This window comes from Callorhinchus milii, unplaced genomic scaffold (assembly GCF_018977255.1).
Source record: "Callorhinchus milii isolate IMCB2004 unplaced genomic scaffold, IMCB_Cmil_1.0 Scaffold28, whole genome shotgun sequence".
NCBI lineage: Eukaryota > Metazoa > Chordata > Chondrichthyes > Chimaeriformes > Callorhinchidae > Callorhinchus > Callorhinchus milii.
The window spans coordinates 1,080,179-1,106,458 of NW_024704769.1; the positions used below are offsets into that span (position 1 = coordinate 1,080,179).

A 26,280-nucleotide genomic window follows, 5' to 3' on the forward strand; every position below is an offset into this window, starting at 1 on the left:
TGGGTTTTAGGGGAACGCTGGAACAACAACACCACCACATGGCATTTACATAGCGTCTCTCACGTCAGGAGGACGTCCCAAGGCGCTGAACAGTCAGGGGGTTGGACCCGAGCTGGGGGTTGGGATCAGGAGGGGGTGGAGGGCGGGGAGAGTGGTGGTAGGAGGGTGACTGAAGGCGCAGTTGGGCGAAGAGGAGGGTCTTGAAATGGGCGTTGAAGGAGGCGAGGGAGGGGGTGAGGCGGAGGGACAGCGGGGTGGAGTTCCAAAGGGTGGGGACAGAGAGAGTGTGAAGGCCCAACTGGTGACGGTGGGGCGGGCGAGGCGGGGGACGTGAAGCAGGCCGGAGCCCGCTGAGCGGAGGGATCTTCAGAGAGAGTTTGGTGGTGGGACACTGGAGACAATGGCACATACAAGTAGAATCCTTGGCCATAGATAGTCCTTATTCCCTAATGAAAGCAACTCTGTAAAGGCAGAATTTAAAAAAAAACACTATTAACTCAAACGCCCAGGGTGTTGGGCTCCTTTAGCTGGTCCCCTTGCATTTGATACAGAGCCTTATCACGTTGAGACATCTCAAAGCCCTTCACAGAATATGTAGTGTAGTGACTGTGCATTTCACGGGCGAAACACGGCAGCCAACTGGGCACAGCAGCGTCCCATAAAACAGTCATTATATATCCTGGTTAATAGATATGAATTCTGATAATTTGCTGATGTTTAATGTGGCTTTATCTCTCCTGTTTTGCTTGATTAGATGAGGGCTGGTGGTGCTGTTGATCGCAGTTTGTTCACTGATGCCTATTGTAAAGTCTGCAGCGCTCAACTGATCTCTCAGTCTCAAAGAGTGGCGCATTACGAGGTAAGACACAGTTCAAGATCCTGGTCCTCACCTTCAAAGCCCTCCATGGCCTCGCTCCTCCCTACTTCCGTGACCTCCTAACCCCCTACCATCCGGACTGCTTCATGTTCCCCTGTTTCTCCTGCCCAGTGGTCGGGCCTTCAGCCTCTCTGGCCCCAACCCTCTGGAACCCCATCCCGCAGTCCCTCCGCCTCGTCCCCTCCCTCGCCTCCTTCGAGACCCGTCTCAAGACCCTCCTCTTCGACCGTTTCGAGGAAGAGCAAAGGCAGGGAATCCCACCAGATGTTACACAATCTGTTAAAGCCTGACCAACAATCAGCGAGGGCTTGGCAAGGCAATTGGTCTCAAGAGGGAGTCAATTGGCAGATCGCTTTTCTTCCGAGAAAAATAATAATAATAATAATTTGGTCACTTCATCCACGATTGTGAAGCTCTTTAGGACGTCCTCGCAAACCGAAAGGTGCTTCAAATGTAAAGATTATTATTATTATTATTATATTAACGTAATAATCCGTTCAAAAAATAATGTGGTCACTTCAAACCATAGCTGTTTGTGGGGACGTAATTGGCTGCGCGTTTTGCCCACAAAACATACAGTCACTACACTTTACAGAATAGTCTTTGAGATGGCTCGAAGACGTGATAAGGCCCTATGTCAAACGCAACAATGTACTATTAATAACAGTACATTATTATATTATATTATATATTATTATTCTGTTCCTAATAAAAACTCATTGTCCCTACGTCTGTCAGAGGTTCTGCACCACAGAAGCAGTGTATGGAACGGACGTGTGAGCTACCGTTTGCTTTGAAGTAACTTTGGGAGGACAAATGTGATTGCAGCTGGATTTAGAACTAAGCCCAATACTGCACAAAACAACAACAAAATTACATTTATAGAGCGCCTTTCACGTCGGGAGGACGTCCCAAAGCGCTGAACAGTCAGGTGTCAGGGCCTGAGCGTGGGGGAGGGGTGGTGTAGAGGTATGGGAAGGCAGAGAGGTGGGAGGAAGACCAAAGGCACGGTCGAAGAGAAGGGTCTTGAGACCGGCCTTGAAGGAGGCGAGGGAGGAAGCGAGGCGAAGGGACCGTGGGATGGAGTTCCAGAGTGTGGGGGCAGAGAGGCTGAAAGCCCGGCCACCGATGGTAGGGTGGGTCGGGCGGGAGACATGGAGCAGCCGGAGCCCTCTGAACGGAGGGAGCGGGCAGGTTGGTAGGGAGTCAGCAGGTCAGAGAGGGAGGAGGGGGCGAGGCCATGGATGGCCTTGAAAGTGAGGATGAGGATCTTGAACTCGATCATCTGGGGGGTGGCTACATAAATCACTACAAGCTCTGAGGGTCAGTCCGGCCGCTGTCAGCAATCCGGCATCCAACATCGCCACAAAATTTGACCTGAGCCCATTCTAACATTAATACATTTTCAAAATCCACCCGTTTTACGAGGACAATTTCATCCAAATCCTCCCCAGTCCTTTGGAATATTCATAAACTGGACAATTTTTATCCATCGATTTCTTCTCCCCAGTTGGACACTTTCCGAAATGCGGTGATTTCTCTGGAAAAAAAAAACCTATTTCCCCGGCGATAAACAAGAATTTATTTTGTTTCCGATGTACCACCGATTGTGGCTGATTTGTACTCAATGGTATATAACAATAATAATAATCGTCCTTGCCTTTGATACAACGCCTTATCACGGCTTCGAGACGTCTCGAAGCTCTTCACGTGACTGCAAAGTGAATTGACTGTGTATTTTGTGGGCGAAACAGTTACCGGAATCATTTGAACACAAAAGACTTCACAGAGTGTGAGACGTTCTCACAGTTTTGGAGGTTTTTGCCGTGTTGTTGGGGCTATTGTGAGAACCGAACGGATTGAAGATTCACTTCGGGATTCACAGCCCCTCATTTTCTACAGTTCCGCAGCGTACAAAGCACAAGTAGTTTTGTCTGTCAAAGAGGAAAGGAGATTGCAATTCGTAGACGAGGTGCTTTTCAATTTGCAATCATTTTTGTTTCACCTGTTTAAGAATGTGTTTTCCTCTCTGCAGTACTGCCCGAGCAAACACATTTGCTGTGTGTTTTTTTAATACAATTCAATATAAAATGACATGGCCGAAGGCAGAAATTTAGGGCTCCCTTTTGTGAAGGTGACTTTGCAACGGGAGAGGTGGTGAGAGTTAAGCGTAGAGTGAAAGAGATACAAGGAATATATAGCCCGGAGTGTAATGCAACGTGTCAGCCGCAAACGGTCTCTTGGTACATATGTGATTGTCTCTTGCAATAAGTAATAATTGGTCAGGGCTATGGGGAGAGAGTGGGGGAGTGGGGTTAATCAGGGCTATGGGGAGAGAGCGGGGGGAGTGGGGGCGATTTGGAAGCTCTTTTCAAAGAGCGGGCACGGACACGATGGGCCGAATGGCCTCATTCTGCGCTGTATTATTCTGTGACTCGGTGAAGGTGGGCAAAACATTCCCACCAACATCACCCCCATCCCGTTATTTAAAACATATATTTTTATTGCAAATATTTTTGCCTCGTGTCCAGTATTCGCCCGAGTTGGGTCATTTCGAAGGTCCTTGTGTCAAGACATTATTACACGTGGCAAATCCCAATCGATAACCCACAATAAATTTGTCAGGAATCGCTGGTAAATCAGGCATTTGAAAGCAAGCGATTGGGTGGGGGGAGTGGGGGAGGGAAGGGAAGGGGTGGGGGGTGGGGGGGGGTGGCGCGGAGTTGGGAACAAGATGGGCAAAGGAGGGCAGATGTCACGAGCCTTGCGCGGGAATAAAAACAATGTTAAATTAGGAGCACGACAGCATCGAAGCGCACTTCGGAAACAACACCACAACCAAACAACCGCAGCTGCTCGGGGCGTTGAGTGGTTGACTTGTTTTTACCTGTTTTAAGTTACTCACGTTTCTCAGTTGACGCGCAAATTTAATCTCCTTTTTTTCTCCCCTCAGAGCCGGAAACATGCCAGTAAGGTACGACTTTACTACATGCTCCATCCGGTGGATGGCAGTTGTCCTGCCAAGAAACTCAGATCAGAAAATGTAAGTCTCCGACCCTTTAGGTTTGATGTATTGCTTTGATTTATTAGTCCCCCAATGATAATAATAATTCCTCACACCCCAGTGACGTCCCCACAAACAGTCGAGGATATTAATCTCCACGCGCGGACAAACGGAAGCAGTGTTTGCTGAGGGGCAGACGGGAGGACACAGGGCAGAAACGTTACTGTACTATACTGCTATATCATAATACTGTATTATACTATATTGGGGACTAACGAGGACTGCGTTCGGAAAGAGGAACAAGCTCAGGAGTTGTGTTTTGCGGAATTGCTGGAAACCCAGAACAGGGGCGGCTCAGAGTGAACGGTTGAGTCTTATAGAATCATAAAATCATAGAATCTTACAGCACGGAAGGAGGCCATTCGGCCCATCGTGCCTGTGCCGGCTCTTTGAAAGACCTACCAACTAGTCCCACTCCCCCGCTCTTACCCCAACTAGTCCCACTCCCCTGCTCCTACCTCAACTTGTCCCCACTCCCCCGCTCTTACCCCAACTAGTCCCACTCCCCCTGTTCTTACCCCAAAGCTCTGCACATTTTTCCTTTTCAAATCACTATCCAATTCCCTTTTGAAAGCTATTGTGGGTTCTGCTCCCATTAGCCTTTCAGGCCGTGCGCTCCAGACCATAACAACTCTCCGGGTAAAATGAATGCCTCCTCGTCTCCCCTCGGTTACCGACCCACCCGCCCGCCAGTGGGAAACAGTTTCTCCCTTGTCTACTCTTATCAGAACCTCTCATAATTTTGAACCCCTCGATTAAATCTCCCCTTAACCTTTTCCGCTCTAAGGAAACCAATCCGAGCTTCTCTCATCTCTTCCCATAACTAAAGTCCCTCATCCCTGGTTTCATTCTTATTGTTATCATTCTCCTGGAGCTCAGGGGTTCGAGCCCTCTCCTCGCAAGCGAGAGGACCCGGGTTTGATTCCCGGACGTGTCAGGTCAGGGCGAAATGTTGGGTAAGTTTCCTTACTCCCCCCGACCCCCCCCACCCCACCCACCCCACCCACCCACACACATGCGCCTCCGTTTACCAGCAGTGATTAGGAACCCGGTTGTTAATCGATTGGGGGATCACTTTTTCGGGGGTAATAATCCCTTCAAAAATAAATGAATAAATAAAATGATAGTAATTTGGTCACTTCAACCCACGGCTGTTTGTGGGGGACGCTGCCGTGACCAATTGGCTGCCGCGTGTCGCCCACAAAATATACAGTCACCGCACTTGACAGTGTACCCTGTGAAGCGCTTTGAGACGTCTCGAAGATGTGATCAGGCGCCGGGTCAAATACAAAGTTTATTATTATTCATTATGAGTGTTGTTAGTGTTATTGGTGCAGGTTTGTCGGGGTTTGGCTGGGAAGAAGCGTCAGATCAATAGCACACTATATTATATATGCTTTCACACTGCCCGGCCAACAGAAACCACCTGTTTAGATACCTTCCACGTCCTTAATATAAATAACTCCAAACTCTCTGTGGTTTAGCTTTCTGCTGCTCTGGCATAACTGGAAGTATTGTTCCAGGTTTAAGCGTTCTGAGACGTCGTTGCCGTTGACTTTCTCCAACCTGTTAAATATCTTGTATAAATTTATAAGATTCCCTCTTGTGAATTCCGAGCTTCTCTCGTTGTGTCTCTTCCCAGTTAATACCGACGTCGGTTGCCAACGTTTCTTCCTCACCTAAATTTATCTTACTTGATTATTCATTTCCTCCTTGTTTGTCGGACACTGCTGGTACAGGGTTCTGCATTGCATACGAATCTGTTGATGATGTGTGTTCAGATCGTGACTCGTTCTTCAATTAAACTATTATTTTGGCTAAAAGACAAAATGCTGCGGATGCTGAAAATCTGAAATAAAAACAGAAGTGGCTGGGAACTCGCGGCAGGTCAGGCAGCATCTATGGAGAGAGAGAAATGTGAGCTAACGTTTTAGGTCGATTGACCTTTTCGTCGATGGCCTGAAACATTAAGTGGCTTTCCACGCTCTCCGTAGATGCTGCCTGACCTGACCTGACCTGACCTGCGGAACGTTCCCGGCCACTTCTGTTTTTATTTATCATTTCTTACTCGTTTCGGGATCGATCTCACCTCTTCCGTTTCAATTAAAAGGAAGAGCTTGACATCCTAGTCACCTCAGAAATTCTACATTACTGACACTGAACTTACCTCGTCATTATTGGTAGGAGATTTGCTGGCACCAGGTTGTTGCTGTGTTTGGCTCCTTCCTAATTAACTTTCTAATTAATCTCACTCTCCGCACGGCATTTGGAGATGTTTCCATATAAATGTAAGTTGCTGTAGCTTATTTTTAGGATCGTACATCAGTCTCGTTCTCCTCTGAAATCTCCTTTGAGATTCCTACTGGCCTATTGTGTCACAGGAACACTGTACATCGCTCCACACTGGAATCAACTGCGACAGAAAAACATGATTAGGCTGCGTTTGGCAGATTCTTTATATAATTGGGCAACAAAACCAGAATCAAATGTATATTCCAAAGCCCAACCACACACACACACATCTACTGTTGTTTGTTTCAGAAGTGGTAGGAAGTGACTGAATCAAACATGTTCCCAGCGTCTGACAACAGAGACGGGGGGAGCGATGGGTTTGTAGTTTCACGGACTGATTGGGCTGACCTTGAAATTGTCAAATTAAAGAACCTGCACCGTTATAATAATAATCTTAATAATCTTTGCATTTGATATAGCGCCTTATCACAGGATATACCGTAAAGTGTAGTGACTGTGTGTTTTGTGGGCGAAACGCGGCAGCGAATTGCGCACAGCAGCGTCCCCCACAAACGGCCGTGGGTTGAGTGACCGAATTAATATTTTTCATGATTAAACATATTTTTGAAAGGATTATTATACCCCTAAAAGCAATCGGCCAATCGACTAACAACCGGGTTCCTACTGACTGCCGGTAAACAGAGGCGCGCGCGTGTGTGTGTGTGTGTGCGCGTGTGCGTATGTCTGTGTGTGTGTGTGTGGGTGGGGGGTAGTAAGGAAACTTGCCCAACATTTCGCCCTGACCTGACCCGCCTGGGAATCGAACCCGGGTCCTCTCGCTTGCGATGCGAGGGCTCGAACCCCTGAGCCGCACATAGTCCAAATCATTTTCATCTCCAACAATTTTTGAGCAATGAGTTAAAACTGTCTTCATATCACAATCTCTTGCAAATCAATTGATCATCAGATACAGCCCTTAATTATATCTCAGGAGACGTAGAGAATTAAGTTTCCTTAGTCCACAGACACGCGCCTCTGGTTACCGGCAGTCAGTAGGAACCCGGTTGTTAGTCGATTGGCGGATGGCTTTTCCCGGGATAATAATTCCTTAAAAAAATAATAATTTGGTCACTCAACCCACGGCTGTTTGTGGGGTCGCTGCTGTGCGCAATTGGCTGCCGCGTTTCACCCACAAACTATACAGTCAAATCACTTTATAGTGTATCCTGTGAAGCGCTTTGAGACGTCTCGACGACGTGATAAGTTGCTGTAACAAATGCAGGGATTATTATTATTATTATTATTATTATTACTACAGCAGCAGCTAAAGGACACGGCAGCAGCGAATGAGTTAACTTATTCCTCTCTCAAAGCAAATGCAAAGCAAAAGCTCTTTACCTCTTTCAGATATAATTTTTTTTTTGCCAATTTCTTTATAGCCCTGGGATTTATTTCACGTGTCATAAATCCTTTTCCCCGGTGGCATAAACTGTGCAGCAATGCCGCAAGCCGCCTGCGTCCTGAACCTCTGTGAGTGAAGCATTTTCTCGAACCGCCAGAATTTCCAATGATCTGGAGCTGAATTCATTCTCGACAGTCAGTGATGGCTGTTGGATTTTAATAATAATAATGATAATAATAATCCTCGCATTTGACACCGCACCTTATCACGTCTTCGAGACGTCTCAAACTGCTTCAGGGGATACGCTGCGCGTTTTGTGGGCGAAGTGCAGCAGCCGATTGCGCACAGCGGCGTCCCCACGAACTGTCTACCTACTGATCTGTTACACTCACAAATTCCTATCGCCTTTCTTTTATTACATCACCTGTGTCCTCGGAGAGAATACAGTTACATTAGGAATCCTGTAGCTCAGGGGTTAGAGCCCGCGCCTCGCGAGCGAGAGGACCCGGGTTCGATTCCCGGGCGGGTCAGGTCAGGGCGAGATGTTGGGCAAATTTCCTTACTCCGCATCCCCCCACCCCTCACACACACACACATACACACACACACGCCTGATAATACAACACTGCACGGTCAGGTGTCGGGCCTGAGCTTTGGGTGGTGTAGGGGTGAGGGAAGGCAAAAAAATAATAAAGTTGGTCACTTCAACCCACGGCTGTTTGTGGGGGACGTCGCTGTGCGCAATCGGCCGCCGCGTTTCGCCCACAAAACACAGTCACTCCACTTTACAGCCTATTCTGTGAAGCGCTTTGAGACGTGATGAGGCGCTGTGTCAAATGCCCGGATTATTTATGTATTATTATTATTACAGTCATTCCAGCAGAAAATAGAAATGAATCTTAAACCTTTTGAGTCTAAAACTTGTCAGTTACGTTGCCTGTTCTGTTTTTAAATTGATGACAACTTTCAGACTATTCCCTTGAAACACGTTGACTGTGCAATTTAATTCAGAAGAAATATGTGATTTCTCCCCCTTTCTCCCCACAGACTTTTAGGAAAGTAAATTAAAATGCTGCAAAGAAGAAAACACAGGGGTTTACATTTGGCTTTTTAAACATATGATTAATGAATATTTTATTGAACAAAATCATCAAATATCACCTTGATTCACAGTAGAGTTTTAATGCAGATCGAGTATAAACCGTGTCTGTGGAATGACTCACTGGTGCGTGTCTGTGTAGATGTGTGTGCACGTGTGTTCATGTGTGCGCGTGGGTGTGCGCGTGTGAGTGCGTGTGTGAGTGTGTGTGAGTGCATGCATGTGTGTGAGTCCATGTATGTTTGTGTGCGCGTGTGTTTGCGCGAGTGTATGTGCCCGTGTGTGCGCATGTGAGACTGTGTGCACATGTGTGCGTGCATGCGTGTGTGTGTGTGTGCGTGTGTATGGAGTTGGCTGTAAAACAAGAGTCGAATCATAGACAACTTAAAGGCAAAACCATCTCAAAAATACATCTCTCTCAATAGCTGGTAAGGAAATGGAGATTTCACAGCGATTAACGTTAATTCTTCTTCACAAGGAACAGTGTCGGACGACAATAAACAAAGGGCAAATGCGGCAGAAGCTGGAAACCTGAAATAAAAACAGAAGTGGCCGTAACTCTCCTTTTAATTGAAATGGGAGAGGCCTTCTTACCACCCGAAACACGGGATCGATCCCGAAATTAATAACAAGCGATCAATAAAAACAGAACACTCAGACGTCAGGTCAGGTCAGGTAGCATCTATGGAGAGAGGAAAGTGGGTTAACGTTTCAGCTCAGCCACGAAAGGTCATCGCCCTCTCTCACGTACAGACGTCTCTCCATAGATGCTGCCTGACCTGCTGAGGGTTCCCGGCCACTTCAGTTTTTACGCCAGAAATTGCCATCGGCAGTGCGTGTCTCCTGCTGCTGTTGATGTAGGTTTGAACACTTGTGTGTTGTTGACGTGCGGAGAGGTTCGGAGCGTGTTGTAAAGCAGTAAAACAGGCAGAGGAGGTCCTGACGCTGTGGGGTATAATTGCTCCACAGGATTTCTCAAACACAAAGCCATGTCAGGCAATTGCAGACGCCTTCGTGTGGCCAGAAATACATCGCCCAGTTACAAAATTCCACAAGTTACACTGCGTCGTCGGCAAGAAAAACACTCAAACTTGTTATCTTTTACAACACGAGCAGATTAACTAATGCTTTACCCATTTAAAACAATGCTTTGGGGAGACGGGGAGATTAACCAAAACGCAGGATCCTGCCGTTGGTTTACATCGTTCGACCCAAAATGCTATTTTACTACGTTCCACAATGGAATTAAACTCAATTTGAATTCACAGCACGACTCAGGGCATTGCTCATCTTGAATAAATTCCGTACGCACTTACTTACGCCCACAAAACACACGCAGTCAATTCACTTTACAGTGTGTCCTGTGAAGCGCTTTGAGACGACTCGAAGACCTGGTGAGGCACTGTGTCAGACGCGGAGATTATTATTATTTTATTTTTATTGAACAGTTTTCTACCAGGGACTGAATTTATGATGCCGTTCAATGTTGACCTTCTGTTGCTGCTTAAATGTCTTCAGGCAACTGATTGGGAATCAGGCCATGGAATAACACAAGGGCCGTGTGGATTATAGAGTGAATCGGATTTTAATACAATTTATACAGTTTGCCCTTTGTGTAACTTGGAGTCCTGGAGCTCAGGGGTTAGAGCCCTCGCCTCGAACACAAGCGAGAGGACCCGGGGTTCGATTCCCGGGCGGGTCAGGTCAGGGCGAAGCATTGGGCAAGTTTCCTTACTCACCCACACACACACACACCCACACACCCACACACACCCACACACACCCACACACCCACACGCGCCTCTGGTTACCGGCAGTCAGCAGGAACCCGGTTGTTAGTCGACTGGCGGATCACTTTTCCGGGGGTAATAATCCCTTAAAATAAAATAATACCAATAATTTGGTCGCTCAACCCCCGGCTGTTTGAGGGGGACGCTGCTGCGCGCAATTGGCTGCCGCGTTTCGCCCACAAATATACAGTCACTACATTTTACAGTGTATCCCACGAAGCGCTTTGAGACGTCTCGAAGACGTGATGCGTGCTGTATCAAATGCAAAGATTATTATTGTTAACTCATATTAAATGTTATGGCCCCGGCAGATTCGGTGAAGCTGAGTTTCACTGTGTGATATTAACCTCTTCATTCCGAAAGGGTACAAGTCCCGAACTGCAGTATTTCTGCTTCCTTGGATCTCAGTAACGAGACTGTAATGGCAATCTGCTTTAGTAAATAATGAGAATTACAGGGCCTCTTAATTCTTTACTGATCTGCCAATGACAAGGGATTTATTAGTTACCTGTGATGCCTCTTCATTGATTGGTAATTAGATAATTAAGGGGACTTATAGTTCCTTCTGTCCACTGCCACGTTTCACCCACAAATACAGTCAATTCACTTTACAGTGTATCCTGTGAAGCGCTTTGAGACGTCTTGAAGATGTGATGAGGTTCTATGTCAAATGCAAGGATTATTATTATTATTATTTATTTATTCGCACCTGAAGACTTTCCTCTTACCCCCGTGCCGAGGGGTCACCTCCTCTTTCTCCCCAGCTCAATGTCTTTAAAAAGTAATCATAATAATTCGCTCACTTAATCCACGACTGTTTGTGGGACGCTGCTGTGCGCAATTGGCTGCCGCGTTTCGCCCATAAAATATATACAGTTAATTCACTTTGCAGTATATTCTGTGAAGCGCTTTGAGACGTCTCGAAGACATGATAAGGCGCCATATCAAATGCAAGTATTATTATTATTATTATTTATTATTACATGTTCACTTTCAAACGGTTAGCAAATTCTGTAGAGCCGAATAAATTGGTACAAAATTCCATTGCACCGAATCCTACTAACCCTAAGCCATAAACATGTAGATATAATTCTGTTTGATTAAAACACACAGAGCTTTTTAACAACAGGAATGAACATTTTGTTGCATCCTCGACCAACATAATTTAGACCTTTTGTTGAATTTTATTGTTAGGTGTTTCTTTAAGTGCTATATCAAGTAGCACAATATATCAATGAAATTGCCTCTGGCATGTAAAGACCATCTTTCTTTTAGTAGGAATTATTCATCTCCCTTCACACCTCAAGATATCGCAGTGAGATTAGAATTTACTGTTTCGCTTCTTTCATGTGTTGCTCATAAAGTTTGCTGATATAAATCGTACACTCAATCAATCTCTCCTCTCCTCTCTCTCTCTCTCTCTCTCGCCCATTTCGAAGCGTTGAATAATTCAAAGGAGCGCTCATTTAAAAACAGCCCCAGCACTTATTCCCGTTGTAAAGTCCTGTAGCTCAGTGGTTTAGAGCGCTCGCCTCGCAAGCGAGAGGGCCTGGGTTCCGATCCCAGCCCGGGCCAAACCTTGGGCAACTTTCCTCACGCCACACACACACACACACGCACACGCACACGCACACGCGCGCGCGCCGGATAATAATCCCTCAAGAAAATAAATAAATAAAAATAATAATTTGGTCGCTCAACCCACGGCTGTCACTCAATCGGCTGCCGAGTTTGGCCCCACAAAATACACAGTCACGGCTACACTTTACAGTATATCCCGGTGAAGCGCTCTGAGACGTCTCGGAAACGTGATAGGGCGCTGGGGCAAACGCAACCGCAAGGGTTATTATCACTGCATATTCCTTTCGGAAGTGAAACCAATTGGAACCAGTGTTTATGCCTCTCCTTATAATAGTTCTGGTTGTGCAAATCCAGTAAAACAGCCCCAAAATACATCGACTCAGAAGCCATTTTGTTCATCCTCCCCGAGGGTTGCGGTTCCATCGTCAGAAACCAGCCCTTTTTCTCTTAAACTGGGGAAATGTTCCAATGTATAATCTGGACTCCTTTTTTTGATGGTTCTTCGGGCACCTCCTCGCACCCCACTCCCTCTCCCCCTCTCTGGCTCGGGGGTCAGACTCCGCCACTGTTAAGCGCTCCGGGACACTGTGTAAATGCAAGTTTTCGTTGTTGTTGATTCTTCAGGAAAGCAGAAACTTCTTCCGACACTTAAGAAGCTTAAATGCTACAGACGCAGCGAGCTACAATAGTCATGTAAGCTCAGAGGAAGAGAATGACTGCAAACTGATATCTAGAGAGCAAGGAACCAGTTATCTGGCGGTAGAAATGCAGTATAAATGTGCTAGGACTTTTGAAAACATTATACCTCGAGGTCCAATAATAATAATAATACTTGCATTTGATACAGCGCCTCATCACGTCTTTGTGATATATGGCTCTTTCCTAACGTTAAGGGATAAACCACTTGAGTAGAACAGGGGCAGCAAAGCCACACACACACACACACACATATATATATATATATACACTGCTCTGCACAGAGCTCATATCAAAATAAAATAATAATAATAATTTGGTCAGGAACCTCGGCGTTTTGTTCGACCCTGAGCTGTCCTTTCTCCCTCACATCCGCACCACAACTGGCACCGCCTTCCATCACCTCCGGAACATCGCCAGACTATGGCACTACCTCACCCCTCACCCTCACCCCTCACCCCTCACGCGGCTGAAACCCTGGTTCACGCCTTTGTCACCTCAAGGCTGGACTATGGGAACTCTCTCCTCGCCGGCCTTCCCGCCACCTCCCTCCACACTGGAGGTCATTCAGAACTCTGCAGCTCGTGTACTGTCCCGCACCAGACACCGCGACCACATCACTCCCACCCTCGCCCTCACCCTCACCCTCACCCTCGCTCGCCTCCACTGGCTCCCCATCCCCCAGAGGATTGATTTCAAGATCCTCATCCTCACCTACAAGGCCATTCACGGCCTCGCTCCCTCCTACCTCTCCAACCTACTATCCCCCTACCTACCTGCCCGTACCCTCCGTTCCTCTGGCTCCGGTCTGCTCCACGTCCCCCGCCCCAACCGCCCTACCATCGGTGGTCGGGCCTTCAGCCTCTCAGCCCCGAGGCTCTGGAACTCCATCCCCCAGTGCCTTCGCCGCTTCCTCCCTTTCCTCCTTCAAGGCCGGTCTCAAAGCCTTTCTCTTTGACCGTGCCTTCAGCTCCCCTCTCGACTCTCTTCCCCCTCCTCGCTCCCTCCCATCCCTCCCCTCACCCTGACCATTTCCCCCCTCCTTGCTCCCTCCCTCCCCTCACCCTGACCATTTCCCCCCTGCTCGGGTCATGACCCAACTGTGCAGCGCCTTGGGACGTCCTCCTGACGTGAATGGCGCTTTATAAATGGAATCTTGTTGTTGTTGTTGTTGTTGGTCACTTCAACCCACGGCTGTTTGTGGGGGACACTGCTGTGCGCAATCGGCTGCCGCGTTTCGCCCACAAAATACACAGACACTACACTTTACAGTGTGTCCTGTGAAGCGCTTTGAGACATCTCGAAGACGTGATGAGGCGCTGTGTCAAATGCAAGAATTATTATTATTATTATTACTACTATTAGTATATCAATCCACTCAGCTTGGAAATGGCGTTTCAATTTCCATGAGTGTTTTTTTCCAAGAGTAAATCCATCCTGCATGTTAAGAATGTCCTCATTATCAATACCCCTCGGCTTTTTTTTAATCAACCGCGTGCCTCATTCATCTGAAATTGGCATTTTTGAAGCAATAAAAACTGCGACGACGGTCAGTCGCTGATATTAGAAACTGATCAGTCAGCAGAAATTTAGCAGTGGATCAGCAAATCTCTTTCAAGTGTTCAACAATCAGCCGTTTATCTGAGATATTCAGTCCCCACCAGCCCCAGCAGAAGTCATTATAATAATAATAATAATCCTTGCATTTGATATAGCGCTTTTCACGTCGGGAGGACGTCCCAAAGCGCTTCACAGAACACACTGTAAAGTGAATTGACTGTATATTTCTGGGCGAACGCGGCAGCCGATTGCGCGCAGCAATGTAAATTATTTCTGATGTGTTCTGATGTGCACCGGCTACTGAGGTCTGATTGCTTCAAAGCAGTAACAATAATCATTGCGTTTGACCCGGCGCCTGATCGCGTCTTCGAGACGTCTCAAAGCGCTTCACGGGACACACTGTAAGATGTAGTGACTGTGTATTTTGTGGTCGAAACGCGGCAGCCAATTGCACACAGCAGCGTCCCCACAAACAGCCGTGCATTGAAGTGGCTATATTATTATTATTATTATTACTTTTTGAAGGGATTATTACTCCCGGAAAAGTGATCCCCCAATCGATTAACAACCGGGTTCCTACTGACCGCCGGTAACCAGAGGCGCGGAGCACAGGAAGGAATGGTAGAGAGACGTTTGTGAGAGCAGTGAGGAGATAACATGAGGAATATATTTCAAAGCTCAGGCGGCTGAAGAGGACAGATATTCAAAGTGTGTATTTTGGATTACCAAAGGATAACCACAAGACGAGAGAAAAGTAATGGAAACAGAAAGACACAACTGTCCATCTCCACCCAGTTTAGATAAAACCTTTGGTGAAGGACTATTAACGCTGCGTTGTTAAAAAAAACACAAATAACAACAAATTACATTTGTATAGCATCGTTCACGTCAGCAAGAAATCCTATATAATAAGAGTGCTGATAAATGCAATCAGTCCCCAAAATATTGGATAGGTCAATAGCGTTAATTTTAGCAGTTTCAGCGGAGGAGGAGAAATAGCAGTTAGACATACGTTTGATTTCTTTTCCGGCTAAGTTTGTGTTTGGCTGCTACACAGAAGGGAGGAGACAGATGTCTGTGACTATTGAAGCCATTTACCTAAAGGACAGTTATTCTGCTGATGGCAATTCATATTTCTCACTGCAGTAAACAATAATAATCCCGGCATTTGATGCAGCGCCTTATCACGTCTTCGAGACGTCTCAAAGCGCTTCACAGGATACACTGTAGTGACTGTACATTTTGTGGGTGAAACGGGGCAGCCAATTGCGCACAGCAGCGTCCCCACAAATAGATAAGATTTGTTCTTATTTAAAAATACGTGAACAGATGGTTTGATGTGACACAAGTGTTGGCTGTTCCGTTGCTATACCTTCCGAGGAACGGCGGTGTTGTTTTTTTTAAGGCTGAGTGGGTTTCTTTTTGATCGCAAAGGCAACTCGGAGTTTGTTCTCTGTTATAATGAAGTTTGAAAAAAAAAATTGGCGTTGAAGATTCCTCTTCCAGTTGCCCTTCACCTGAGAGCCACAGCTTCTCACTCTGTTTCCTCCCTCATTCCAACCACTCGCCTCGCGAGCGAGTGGACCCGAGGCTCGATTCCCGGGCGGGTCAGGTCAGGGCAAAACAGTGGGCAAGTTTCCTTACTCCCCCCCACACCCCACCCCCACCCCACACCCCCCCCCACACACACACATACACACGTGCCTCCCTCCCACCGTCTTCACTTTGTCTCCACTAATGGTTTTCCTCCACCCCCCGCACTGTCTCGTGCGGTGTCCCTCAGGGCTCTGTCCTCGGTCCCCTCCTCTTCACCCTCTATATGCTCCCCCTGTGTTGACATCATCCGCAGACATGGGGTTCACTCCCACATGTATGCGGATGACACCCAACTCTACCGTTCCTCCTCTACCCTCAACTCCACGACCCCCGGTGTCCGACATCGAGTCCTGGACGAGAGACAACTTTCTTCAGCTCAACGTGTGTAAAACTGAGGCCCTCCTGATTGGCTCCGTCAGCGCCTCCGCACCTCAGGCGCTGACACCATCAGCATCCAAGGCTGCACTCTCCACCTCTCAAAGCCATCAGGAACCTCGGGGTTCTGTCCGACCCTGAGCTGTCCTTTCTCCCTCATATCCGCACCACAACTGGCACCGCCTTCCATCACCTCCGGAATATCGCCAGACTACGGCACTACCTCACCCCTCATGCGGCTGAAACTCTGGTCCTCACCTTTATCACCTCAAGGCTGGACTATGGGACCTCTTTCCTCGTCGGCCTTCCCGGCCCTCCCTCCACACTGCAGGTCATTCAGAACTCTGCAGCTCGTGTACTGTCCCGCACCAGACACCGCGACCACATCACTCCCACCCTCGCCCTCACCCTCACCCTCGCCCTCACTCCCACCCTCGCCCTCACTCCCACCCTCGCCCTCACTCCCACCCTCGCCCTCGCCCTCACTCCCACCCTCGCCCTTGCCCTCACCCTCGCTCTCACCCTCACTCACCTCCACTGGCTCCCCATCCCCCAGAGGATCGAATTCAAGATCCTCATCCTCACCTACAAGGCCATTCACGGCCTTGCTCCCTCCTCCCTCTCCGACCTACTATCCCCCTACCTACCTTCCCGTATCCTCCGTTCCTCTGGCTCCGGTCTGCTCCACACCCCCCGCCCCAACCGCCCTACCATCGGTGGCCTTCAGCCTCTCAGCCCCGAGGCTCTGGGACTCCATCCCCAGTGCCTTCGCCGCTTCCTCCCTTTCCTCCTTCAAGGCCGGTCTCAAGACCTTTCTCTTTGACCTTCAGCCTTCAGCTCCACTCTCAACTCTCTACCCCCTCCTCGCTCCCTCCCTTCCCTCCCCTCACCCTGACCATTTCCCCCCAATGCTCAGGTCCTGACCCAACTGTCCAGCGCCTTGGGACGTCCTCCCGACGTGAAATGCGCTCTATAAATGGAATCTTGTTGTTGTTGTTGTTGTTACCGGCAGTCAGTAGGAACCCGGTTGTTAGTCGATTGGCGGATAGCTTTTCCGGGGGTAATAATCTCTTCCAATAAAAAATAATTTGGTCACTCAATTCCACGGCTGTTTGTGGGGGAACGCTGCTGTGCGCAATTGGCTGCCTCGTTTCGCCCACAAAATTCACAGTCACTACACTTTACAGTGTGTCGTAGTGAAGCGCTTTGAAGCGTCTCGAAGAAATGGATATCAAATGCAAGTATTATTATTACTATTATCCTTAGATTATCGAGGGCCCAGTCTGCTCTGTATTCCGTGCACAGAATTGGCCGGAGTTCCCTATACTTTCGTACAAAGAGAGTGAATGATTTGCACACAGGAAGGTCCCACAAACGATTGTGCTTTTCTTTTGTATTTATTGCAGTGGATTAGGATTAATCTCAGACGTTTTTTTGTAGAATGGCCAGCACTCTAATAAACCAAAACGCGCGACTCCTCCCTTGCCAGTTGGATCACTGATAAAAGTGGAGCCCATTTGCCTTCGTTTCTCGGCGAGGAGAGGCGACTCGAAATGCACGGGAAGTGCTCAGAAATTCGAGGCAGAGAAAGAGCAGACAATGTCAAATTAAAAACGACATGGGAATCCTCACTAATTGTACTTCGGAGGTATTTTGCGGAGATCGCAGCAATGCTCTTACAGCAGACTGACTTCATCTCACATTGATTTATGAGGAGAGATGAAATCTGCACTTCAAATTTCAGATGTATCGCTGACTGCGAATATTTATCATTCCAGAGTAGTTCCTTTTTTTTTTTGCAACTGTGTGCTATCTATCCTACGGTGCTCAAAGCTGTTTCATTTGTGCAGTATTTTTTATTTTCGGGTCCGCTGCGTGTTTTACAGATAAGTGGTTTGCAACCAAGAACATATGTTTGGTATTGCTACAGGTGCCCCTGTTGCGAGATAAGGAGTTCCAATCACATTTTTTGCCTTTTTGACAAATGTTCTGTGTCGCGGACATTAACGCTGACTGTTTATCGTAAGCTTCTTTTTTCCTTAATTGCAAAGACTTCACTCGCCAGGAAATCGAATCGATGTAAGGTCCTCCCGGCATTGCTCTCATTGGGATTAGTAAATAACTGCTGCTTTTGATACACATTTCCTTGCACTTGTGGAGTTCCCTGTGGCTCAGGGGTTCGAGCCCTCGCCTCGCGAGCGAGAGGACCCGGGTTCGATTCCCGGGCGGGTCAGATCAGGGCGAGACGTTGGGCAAGTTTCCTTACTCCCCCCCCACCCCCCACCCCACCCCCCACACACACACACACACACACACGCCTCTGTTTAACTCAGTTGTTAATCGATTGGCGAATCGCTTTTTTGGGGGTAATAATCCCTTCAAGAAAATAATAATAGTAAATTGGTCACTTGAACCCCACGGCTGTTTGTGGGGACGTTGCTGTGCGCAATTGGCTGCTGCGTTTCGGCCACAAATACGCAGTCACTACACTTTACAGTGTATCCTGTGAAGCGCTTTGAGACGTCTCGAAGACGTGATAAGGCGCTGTGTCAAATGTGAGGATTATTATGATCATTCTTTTACTGCACATTTGGTTACAAACTACTCATGGAACATCGAAAATAACCATTATAAATGCACAGTCTGGGCATCAGGTGTGATCCCAAACCGTACTTTCTACCCCACATCCGGTCCCTGACGTCCACCTCCGTCACATTCCCCAGAGTTCCTAGTAGGTCCATAGTAGGTCCATAATTCCATTTGGGATTTGGGACACACAGTGGGATCTCCCCAACTCCATAACCCACAAAAATCCAAGTCATCTAGATTCCACCTCGCTCTAAAACTCCGCAACCCCCCATCACACCAGTCCTTGCCAGGTTCCACTGGCTCCCAACTATAGTGTAGATCCACACACTCGGGTACACTTCATGCCCTGGCACCTCCCTACCTCTCCGACCTGCTTATACCCCACTTCACTCCCTACTGCCTTCGCTCAGTTGGCTCCTGCCTCCAGCAAACATCCCTCCCCCCCCCATGCTTTCAGCCAATACGCCCCGAAAGCTATGAAGCTCTCTTGCTCAATCCCCCGGCCTTGCCTCTTCCTCCCCCATCTTCGGATCACACCCCGAAGATCTTCCTCTTCAACCGATGGTGGAACGAAGGGGACCAACGGGAGGCCGGAGCCAGCCGAGGGGAGGCAGCGGGTAGTGGGTTGGGGACAATGTAAGTACAGAGAGCTACGCCATGTTTTCCTTGCTGCTATCAGTCGTAGTCCTCTTGCATTGATTCTCTGCAGTCTCGGGCTGGAGGCGCCCAGGTTTAAAGCTCACAGATTGTGTAGAATCTCCCTCCGTAACGGTACCGAACTGTACGGAAATTACAGGATTTGTTTTGACAAAAGATTAACAAAATGCCCTAAAATTGACTATATTTTTCCTCTCCTTTGTGCAGGGCAGTGAAGATGGAGATGTGGACAAGAACAAATGCTGCACTCTCTGTAACATGTCATTCACATCTCCGGTGGTAGCACAGTCACATTACCAAGGGAAGATCCATGCCAAGAGGCTGAAACTATTACTGGGAGAGCAGCCTCCTTTGGGAACAGGTGGGTGTTTCATTCTATCCTTCGTGGAGTTCCCTGTAACTCAGGGGTTAGAGCCCTCCCCTCGCAAGCGAGAGGACCCGGGTTCGATTCCCGGGCGGGTCAGCTCAGGGCGAAACGTTGGGCAAGTTCCTTACTCCCCACACACACACACACATACACCTCTGGTTACCGGCAGTCAGTAGGAACTCGGTTGCTAGTCAATTGGCGCATCGCTTTTTCGGGGATAATAATCCTTCAAAATAATAATAATAAATTGGTCACTCAACCCACGGCTGTTTGCGGGGGACGCTGCTGTGCGCAATTGGCTGCCGCGTTTTGCCCGCAAAATATACAGTCACCACACTTGACAGTGTATCCTGTGAAGCGCTTTGAGATGTCTCGAAGGCGTGACGAGGCGCTGTGTCAAACCCCGGGATTATCATTATTATTTCACGTTCTCTAGTATTAAAGATTTAAACACTAAAGTAAGAAGAACTCGTGGTGGATGTGTTTCCATGTCAAGCTTATTCCTCAGCTCAATCTTGTGCAAAATTGATTTCAGCTCAATAAACATTGCTATAAATATATGTGCAATTAACCTGTGGGTTAATTATAGACTCCCAATCACGCCAGGCTCCATGTCAAGTAAAAGTGACAATAAATTCACACCCATTGATTTGAATAATCCCAATAATAATAATAATAATAATCCTTGCATTTGATATAGCGCTCTTCACGTCGGGAGGACGTCCCAAAGCGCTTCACAGAACACACTGTAAAGTGAATTGACTGTATATTTGTGGGCGAATGCGGCAGCCAATTGCGCACAGCAATGTCCCACAAACAGTCGTGGGTTGAAAATGACCAATTTATTATTGTTTTTGGTTTTGGAGGGATTATTATTAGGCTCTGTGTGGAGTAAGGAAACTTGCCCGAGGTTTCACCCTCTGCCTGGAATTGAACTCAGGTCTCTCGCTTGCAAAGCGAGTGCTCTAACCACTGAGCTACAGGACTCCACTTTGCAGTGTTTGAAAGCCTTCTAAATTAATTCTATGGAGGAACACAGTTCATGAACCATAAAAAAAGACTGAACTTTTAAAAAAAATGAGTGAAGATAGTCCATATCATTCCAAACTTAACTGTGTATTCCTTTCAGCGCATTGATGCCATCCAACCACAGTAAAACATTGGGAGCCTTGACAATATTTCTCTTGCCGCTCGCTAGATACAGTCAATTCGCTTGACGGTGTATCCTGCGTATCCGTCGCTTTGAGATGTCTCGAAGACGTGATAAGGCGCTGTATCAAATGCAAGGAATTATTATTATTATTATTATTACCCAACGCTGAGCAGCAAGAGGTCAAATAAAGGGTTTGGCCCTTCAAATACTGTTCTTCTGTATCGATCAGTCTCCTTTAATAGCACATCATGGCCAAGGTGCTAATTTATTATGATTATTATTATTATTATTATTATTATTATTACTATTGCAGCAGATTCCTGGCCTCTCCTGCTAAACCCAGGGACATTATTTTATCATTGTTGTTATTGGTTGAAAACACCGAACTCAAGACTTTCCAGCGAAAAAAAATGGATTCAGTATGAAACCAATGACGTCCTGTGAAAAAAAACACTAATTGAGTTATTGGCTGTGACAAGATATCCGGATTCCGATGACGTCCACAAACAATTGTACTTTAGTTTGATTCATAACTCACGACGGTGTTATCCGGACCCACTCTGGTTTGACGCATTGCAATCTCGTGAATTGCAAATTGTAAAAAAAAATTCCGCCCCCAAACCCAGATATTATAATCCTTACATTGGATACGGCTTCTCATCACCTCGTTCATAGAATTACACAGCACAGAAGGAGGCCATTCGGCCCATCGTATCTGTGACGGCTCTTTGAAAAGAGCTTCCAATTCAACCCCACTCCCCCGCTCTCTCCCCATAGCCCTGATCAACCCCACTCCCCCCGCTCTCTCCCCATAGCCCTGATCAACCCCACTCCCCCATCTCTCCCCATAGCCCTGGTCAACCCCATTCCCCCCTCTCTCTCCACAGCTCTGATCAACCCCAGTCCCCCGCTCTCTCCCCATAGCCCTGATCAACCCCACTCCCCCGCTCTCTCCCCATAGCCCTGATCAACCCCACTCCCCCGCTCTCTCCCCATAGCCCTGATCAACCCCACTCCCCCGCTCTCTCCCCATAGCCCTGATCAACCCCACTCCCCCGCTCTCTCCCCATAGCTCTGCAAACTTATCCTCACCAAATAATTATCTACTCTCTTAAAAATTGTTATGGAATCGGTTCCCACCGGCCTTTCAGGCAATGCATTCCAGATCCCAACAACTCGCTGTGTGAGAACATTTCTCCTCCCCTCCCCTCTGATTCTTTTAACAACTATTATAAATCGGTGCCCTCGGGTTACCGACCCACCGCCAGTGGGAATAGTTCCTCCTTGTTGACCGTCATAACTTTGAAAACTTCTATTGAGTCTCCTCTTCTCTGCTCCAGGGAGAATAATCTTTGCTTCTCTCACCTCTCCTGATAACTGAAGTCCCTCAGTCCTGGTACCATTCTGGTCAATCTCCTTTGCGCCCTCTCCAATGCCTTGACATCCTTCCTAAAGTGTGGAGCCCAGAACTGAGCACAGTCTCTAACTGAGGCCTAACCAGTGTTATACAAAGAATATGAAGAAAGAAATGTGTTTCAAACTATCAAACTGATGGCCACATTGCACCACTTTCCCATTTGTTTGTTAATTTTATGACATCGTCGGTCGGATTAGAAATAGAAATAAATTTATTCCAGCATTTTATAAGATTATCAGGCAAGGGAGAGTTGGCCATTACGTTTTGATATGAACTATTTTGCTGCTGTGCCGGTGACTGCATGGAGGGCATATGTAAATATCCAACACATAATCCCTTGGGAGAACATAAATATTTTTGCTGGAGGAGCAGAGCAATCGGCGGTAAATTTTCCCGTTACACGTTTACAATGGGAGTTGTCATTGCAATTGTCAGCACTCAGTGTGTGTTGGAGCCCTCTGTCACTGTGCACTGGAATTTAGCAAAACCGGTTGTTAGTCGATCGGCTGATCACTTTGGGTAATGATCCCTTCAAAAAAATAATTAAAAATAAATAATAATTTGCTAACTCAATCCACGACTGCTTGTGGGACACCACAGTGCGATATTAGCTCCATGTTCCACCCATAAAATGCACAGTCAAATCACTTTACAGTTCACTTTACATCCTGTGAAGAGCTTTGAGACGCCTCGAAGACGTGATAAGGCGCTAACATCAAATGCGAGGATTATTTTTATCTCTGTAAAGTGAATTGACTGAAAACACACTGCAGAGCAAGTCTAACTGTTTAACACTCCTTTAAATGCACATAGTTTAACAGCATTGCTGAGGTGTTAAGTAGAATAATCTTAACAGCGTACAAGAGTTTGTGCAATTTTTTCTAGCGATTTAACCTTCCCAAGCTACATATCATGTCAGTTCACATATTCAGGTGCATTATCAGTGAGGACCTGGAACAGTCGAAGAATTGGGAGCGTATGGAAATTAACATTGCGGAGACCTGTAGCTTAGTGGTTAGAGCACTCACTTTGCAAGGGAGAGGAACCAGGTTCAATTCCAGGCCAGACAAAACCTTAGCCAAGTTTCCTTAGTCCTCACACACGCCTCCGTTTACCATCAGTAAGTAGGAAGCCAATTGTTCGTCGATTGGCAGATCGCTTTTCCGTGGATATTAATCGCTCCCCCAAAAATAATAATGTGGTCACTCAACCCCCGGCTGTTTGTGGGGACGCTGCCGTACGCAATTGGCTGCTGCGTTTTGCCCACAAAATACACAGTCACCACACTTTACAGTAAATTCTCTGAAGCGCTTTGAGACGTACCGAAGAGGTGAATAAAGCGCTGTATCGAACGCGAAGGTTATTATTATGATGGTGGATTGGGAAAAAATATTTCACTGTGTGTTTCAAGGGCATTTCACGTTTGATGCCGGCCAGAATAATATTTTGAAATGTAATCTCTTTGTGTCTTGTTATTTCCTTTCCTCCTGTCACAGGAGACAGTGCCTCGCCAAAGCAGATTTCCTCCAGCCTTACTCCGCTAACAAACCCGTCGAGACAAAGGAGGGATTCGGACCGGTATTGCCAGTTGTGTAACGCCTGGTTTAATAACCCCATGATGGCTCAGCAACACTACGATGGAAAGAAACACAAGAAGAACGCAGCCAGAGCAGATCTGTTGGAGCAACTGGGCCAGACGCTAGACCCTGAGGCACTTCGAGGTAAACCGGTGAAAAAGCTGAATTAAAATGCTATGCTCTTTTTTTGCCTCCGTGTCTGAAGTTGCCAAGTTATAATAATAATAATCCTGGCATTTGATACAGCCCCTTATCACATCTTCGAGACGTCTCAAAGCGCTTCACAGGATACACTGTAAAGTGGAGTGACTGTGTATTTTGTGGGCGAAACGCGGCAGCCAATTGCGCAGAGCAGTGTCCCCCCACAAACAGCCGTGGGTTGAGTGACCAAATTATCATTATGTTTTTTTTTGAAGGGACTATTACTCCCGGAAAAGTGATCCCCCAATCGACTAACGACCGGGTTCATAATGACTGCTGGTGTGTGTGTGTGTGTGGAGTAAGGAAACTTTCCCAATGCTTCCTGCCCGGGAATCGAACCCAGGACCTCTCGCTTGCGAGGCGAGGGCTTCAACCCATGTTCAATGGGCATCTCAGTACAGAGACCTGTCAGACACCAAAGCCCTATAAACGTGGGGTGAGAAGCATTAAACCCTAAAATCTGCTTCATCTTCTATCTATCAGATCTCATCACCCGCTCAGCAGCGAAAGTTTAGCAAACAGTCTGCAGAAGTCAGCCATGATTCTGGAGTATAGTTCCCAGTAGCTTTGACATAAATCTGGCTGCAAATTAGCCGGCCTCGCACTTAAAACAATCCGTGTCCCAGTGATCGGGGAAGTGGGGGAGGAGATGATAAAATAAATGTAGATGATAAGAAGAAACAAGTTTATTTAAGCATCATTATAATTTTCCCTGAATATTCACTTCCAATTTGATCTCACTCCGATCATTTCATTGAGCTGTTTATTCATGTCTTTTTTAAATGAATGAATCAAATTTGTCACATTCTGCTTTTCCTTTTTGTGTCTGTTCTGATTTGTTTCACATGAAAATATTTCTGGCTTTGGTTCATTCGCTTACAGTGTATTAATGAATTTATCAATTTATTTAAACCCATTTTCATTCCATTTTGGTTGAATTCATTTTAATTTCAGTTCAGGATAGTTATTTTCCAATTTGTATTGCTGCTATTATGATTTTTTATCATAATTGACTCTATTACCGTAATCTGCTCCATTTATTATTTTAATACAATCTTACGCCATTAATTTCAGTTTTAATAGATTTCATTTCCTGTTGTTTTAGTTTACTGCATTATTATTTTGGGCGTTTGATTTCATCGATGTGCTTCTCTGTAGTTAGTACACACATGGGTGCACTACAATTTATATCTATTATCTGAACTGATTCTCTCCAAGTGTCATTTAAATCACTCATATATCCAGCCATTTTGAAGCGTTTTGAGAGGTTCTGCTGTTTGGAAAGTCTCTAAACCCAATGTAAAGATTATTACGTAATGCGGAGTCCTGGAGCTCAGGGGTTCGAGCCCTCGCCTCGCGAGCGAGAGGACCCGAGTTCGATTCCCGGGCGGGTCAGGTCAGGGCAAAACGTTGGGCAAGTTTCCTTACTGCCCCCCCACCCCATACACACACACATACGCCTGTTTACCAGCAGTCAGTAAGGAACCCGGTTGTTAGTTGATTGACGGATCACTTTTCCGGGACTAATAATCCCTTAAAAAAAATTGTGGTCGCTCACTCCACGGCTGTTTGTGGGGACGCTGCTGTGCGCAATTGGCTGCCGGGTTTCACCCGCAAAATATACAGTCAATTCATTTGACAGTGTGTCCTGTGAAGTGCTTTGAGATGTCTCAAAGGTGTGATAAGGCGCTGTATCAAATGGAAGAATTATTATTATTATTAATAATATTATAATAATATTCCACATTGTAACAACTCTCTATGTAACACAAAATCCTACTAATCTCCCATTTTCCTTCGCCAACAACTCTACCAAATTGTTGCCCTCATGTTACTGACTCACTAATCAGTGGAAATAATTTCTCCTTATCTGCTCTACCAATACATATGATTTAATCCTCACATTTGATTGAAAGAGAGTTTTGAGTGAATTGAGGTTATTAGAGATGAGGTCTATGGTAACTAACAACAACAACAACAACAAGATTCCATTTATAAAGCGCCTTTCACGTCAGGAGGACGTCCCAAGGTGCTGCACAGTTGGGTC

At 46.7% G+C, this 26,280-nt stretch overlaps 1 protein-coding gene across 1 annotated transcript in view; it reads left to right on the plus strand.

Moving 5' to 3' along the window:
* Positions 1-740: 740 nt before the first annotated feature.
* Positions 741-26,280, plus strand: part of LOC103171669 (zinc finger matrin-type protein 4-like) — a 48,278-nt gene continuing 22,738 nt past the window's right edge. The window contains exons 1-5 of the mRNA XM_042344571.1: positions 741-859; positions 3,831-3,920; positions 19,726-19,885; positions 21,890-21,947; positions 24,013-24,176. Of these exons, the coding sequence (XP_042200505.1) occupies positions 755-859; positions 3,831-3,920; positions 19,726-19,885; positions 21,890-21,947; positions 24,013-24,176 (577 nt within the window). The 5' untranslated portion in view covers positions 741-754. The remainder of the gene's footprint in view (positions 860-3,830; positions 3,921-19,725; positions 19,886-21,889; positions 21,948-24,012; positions 24,177-26,280) is intronic.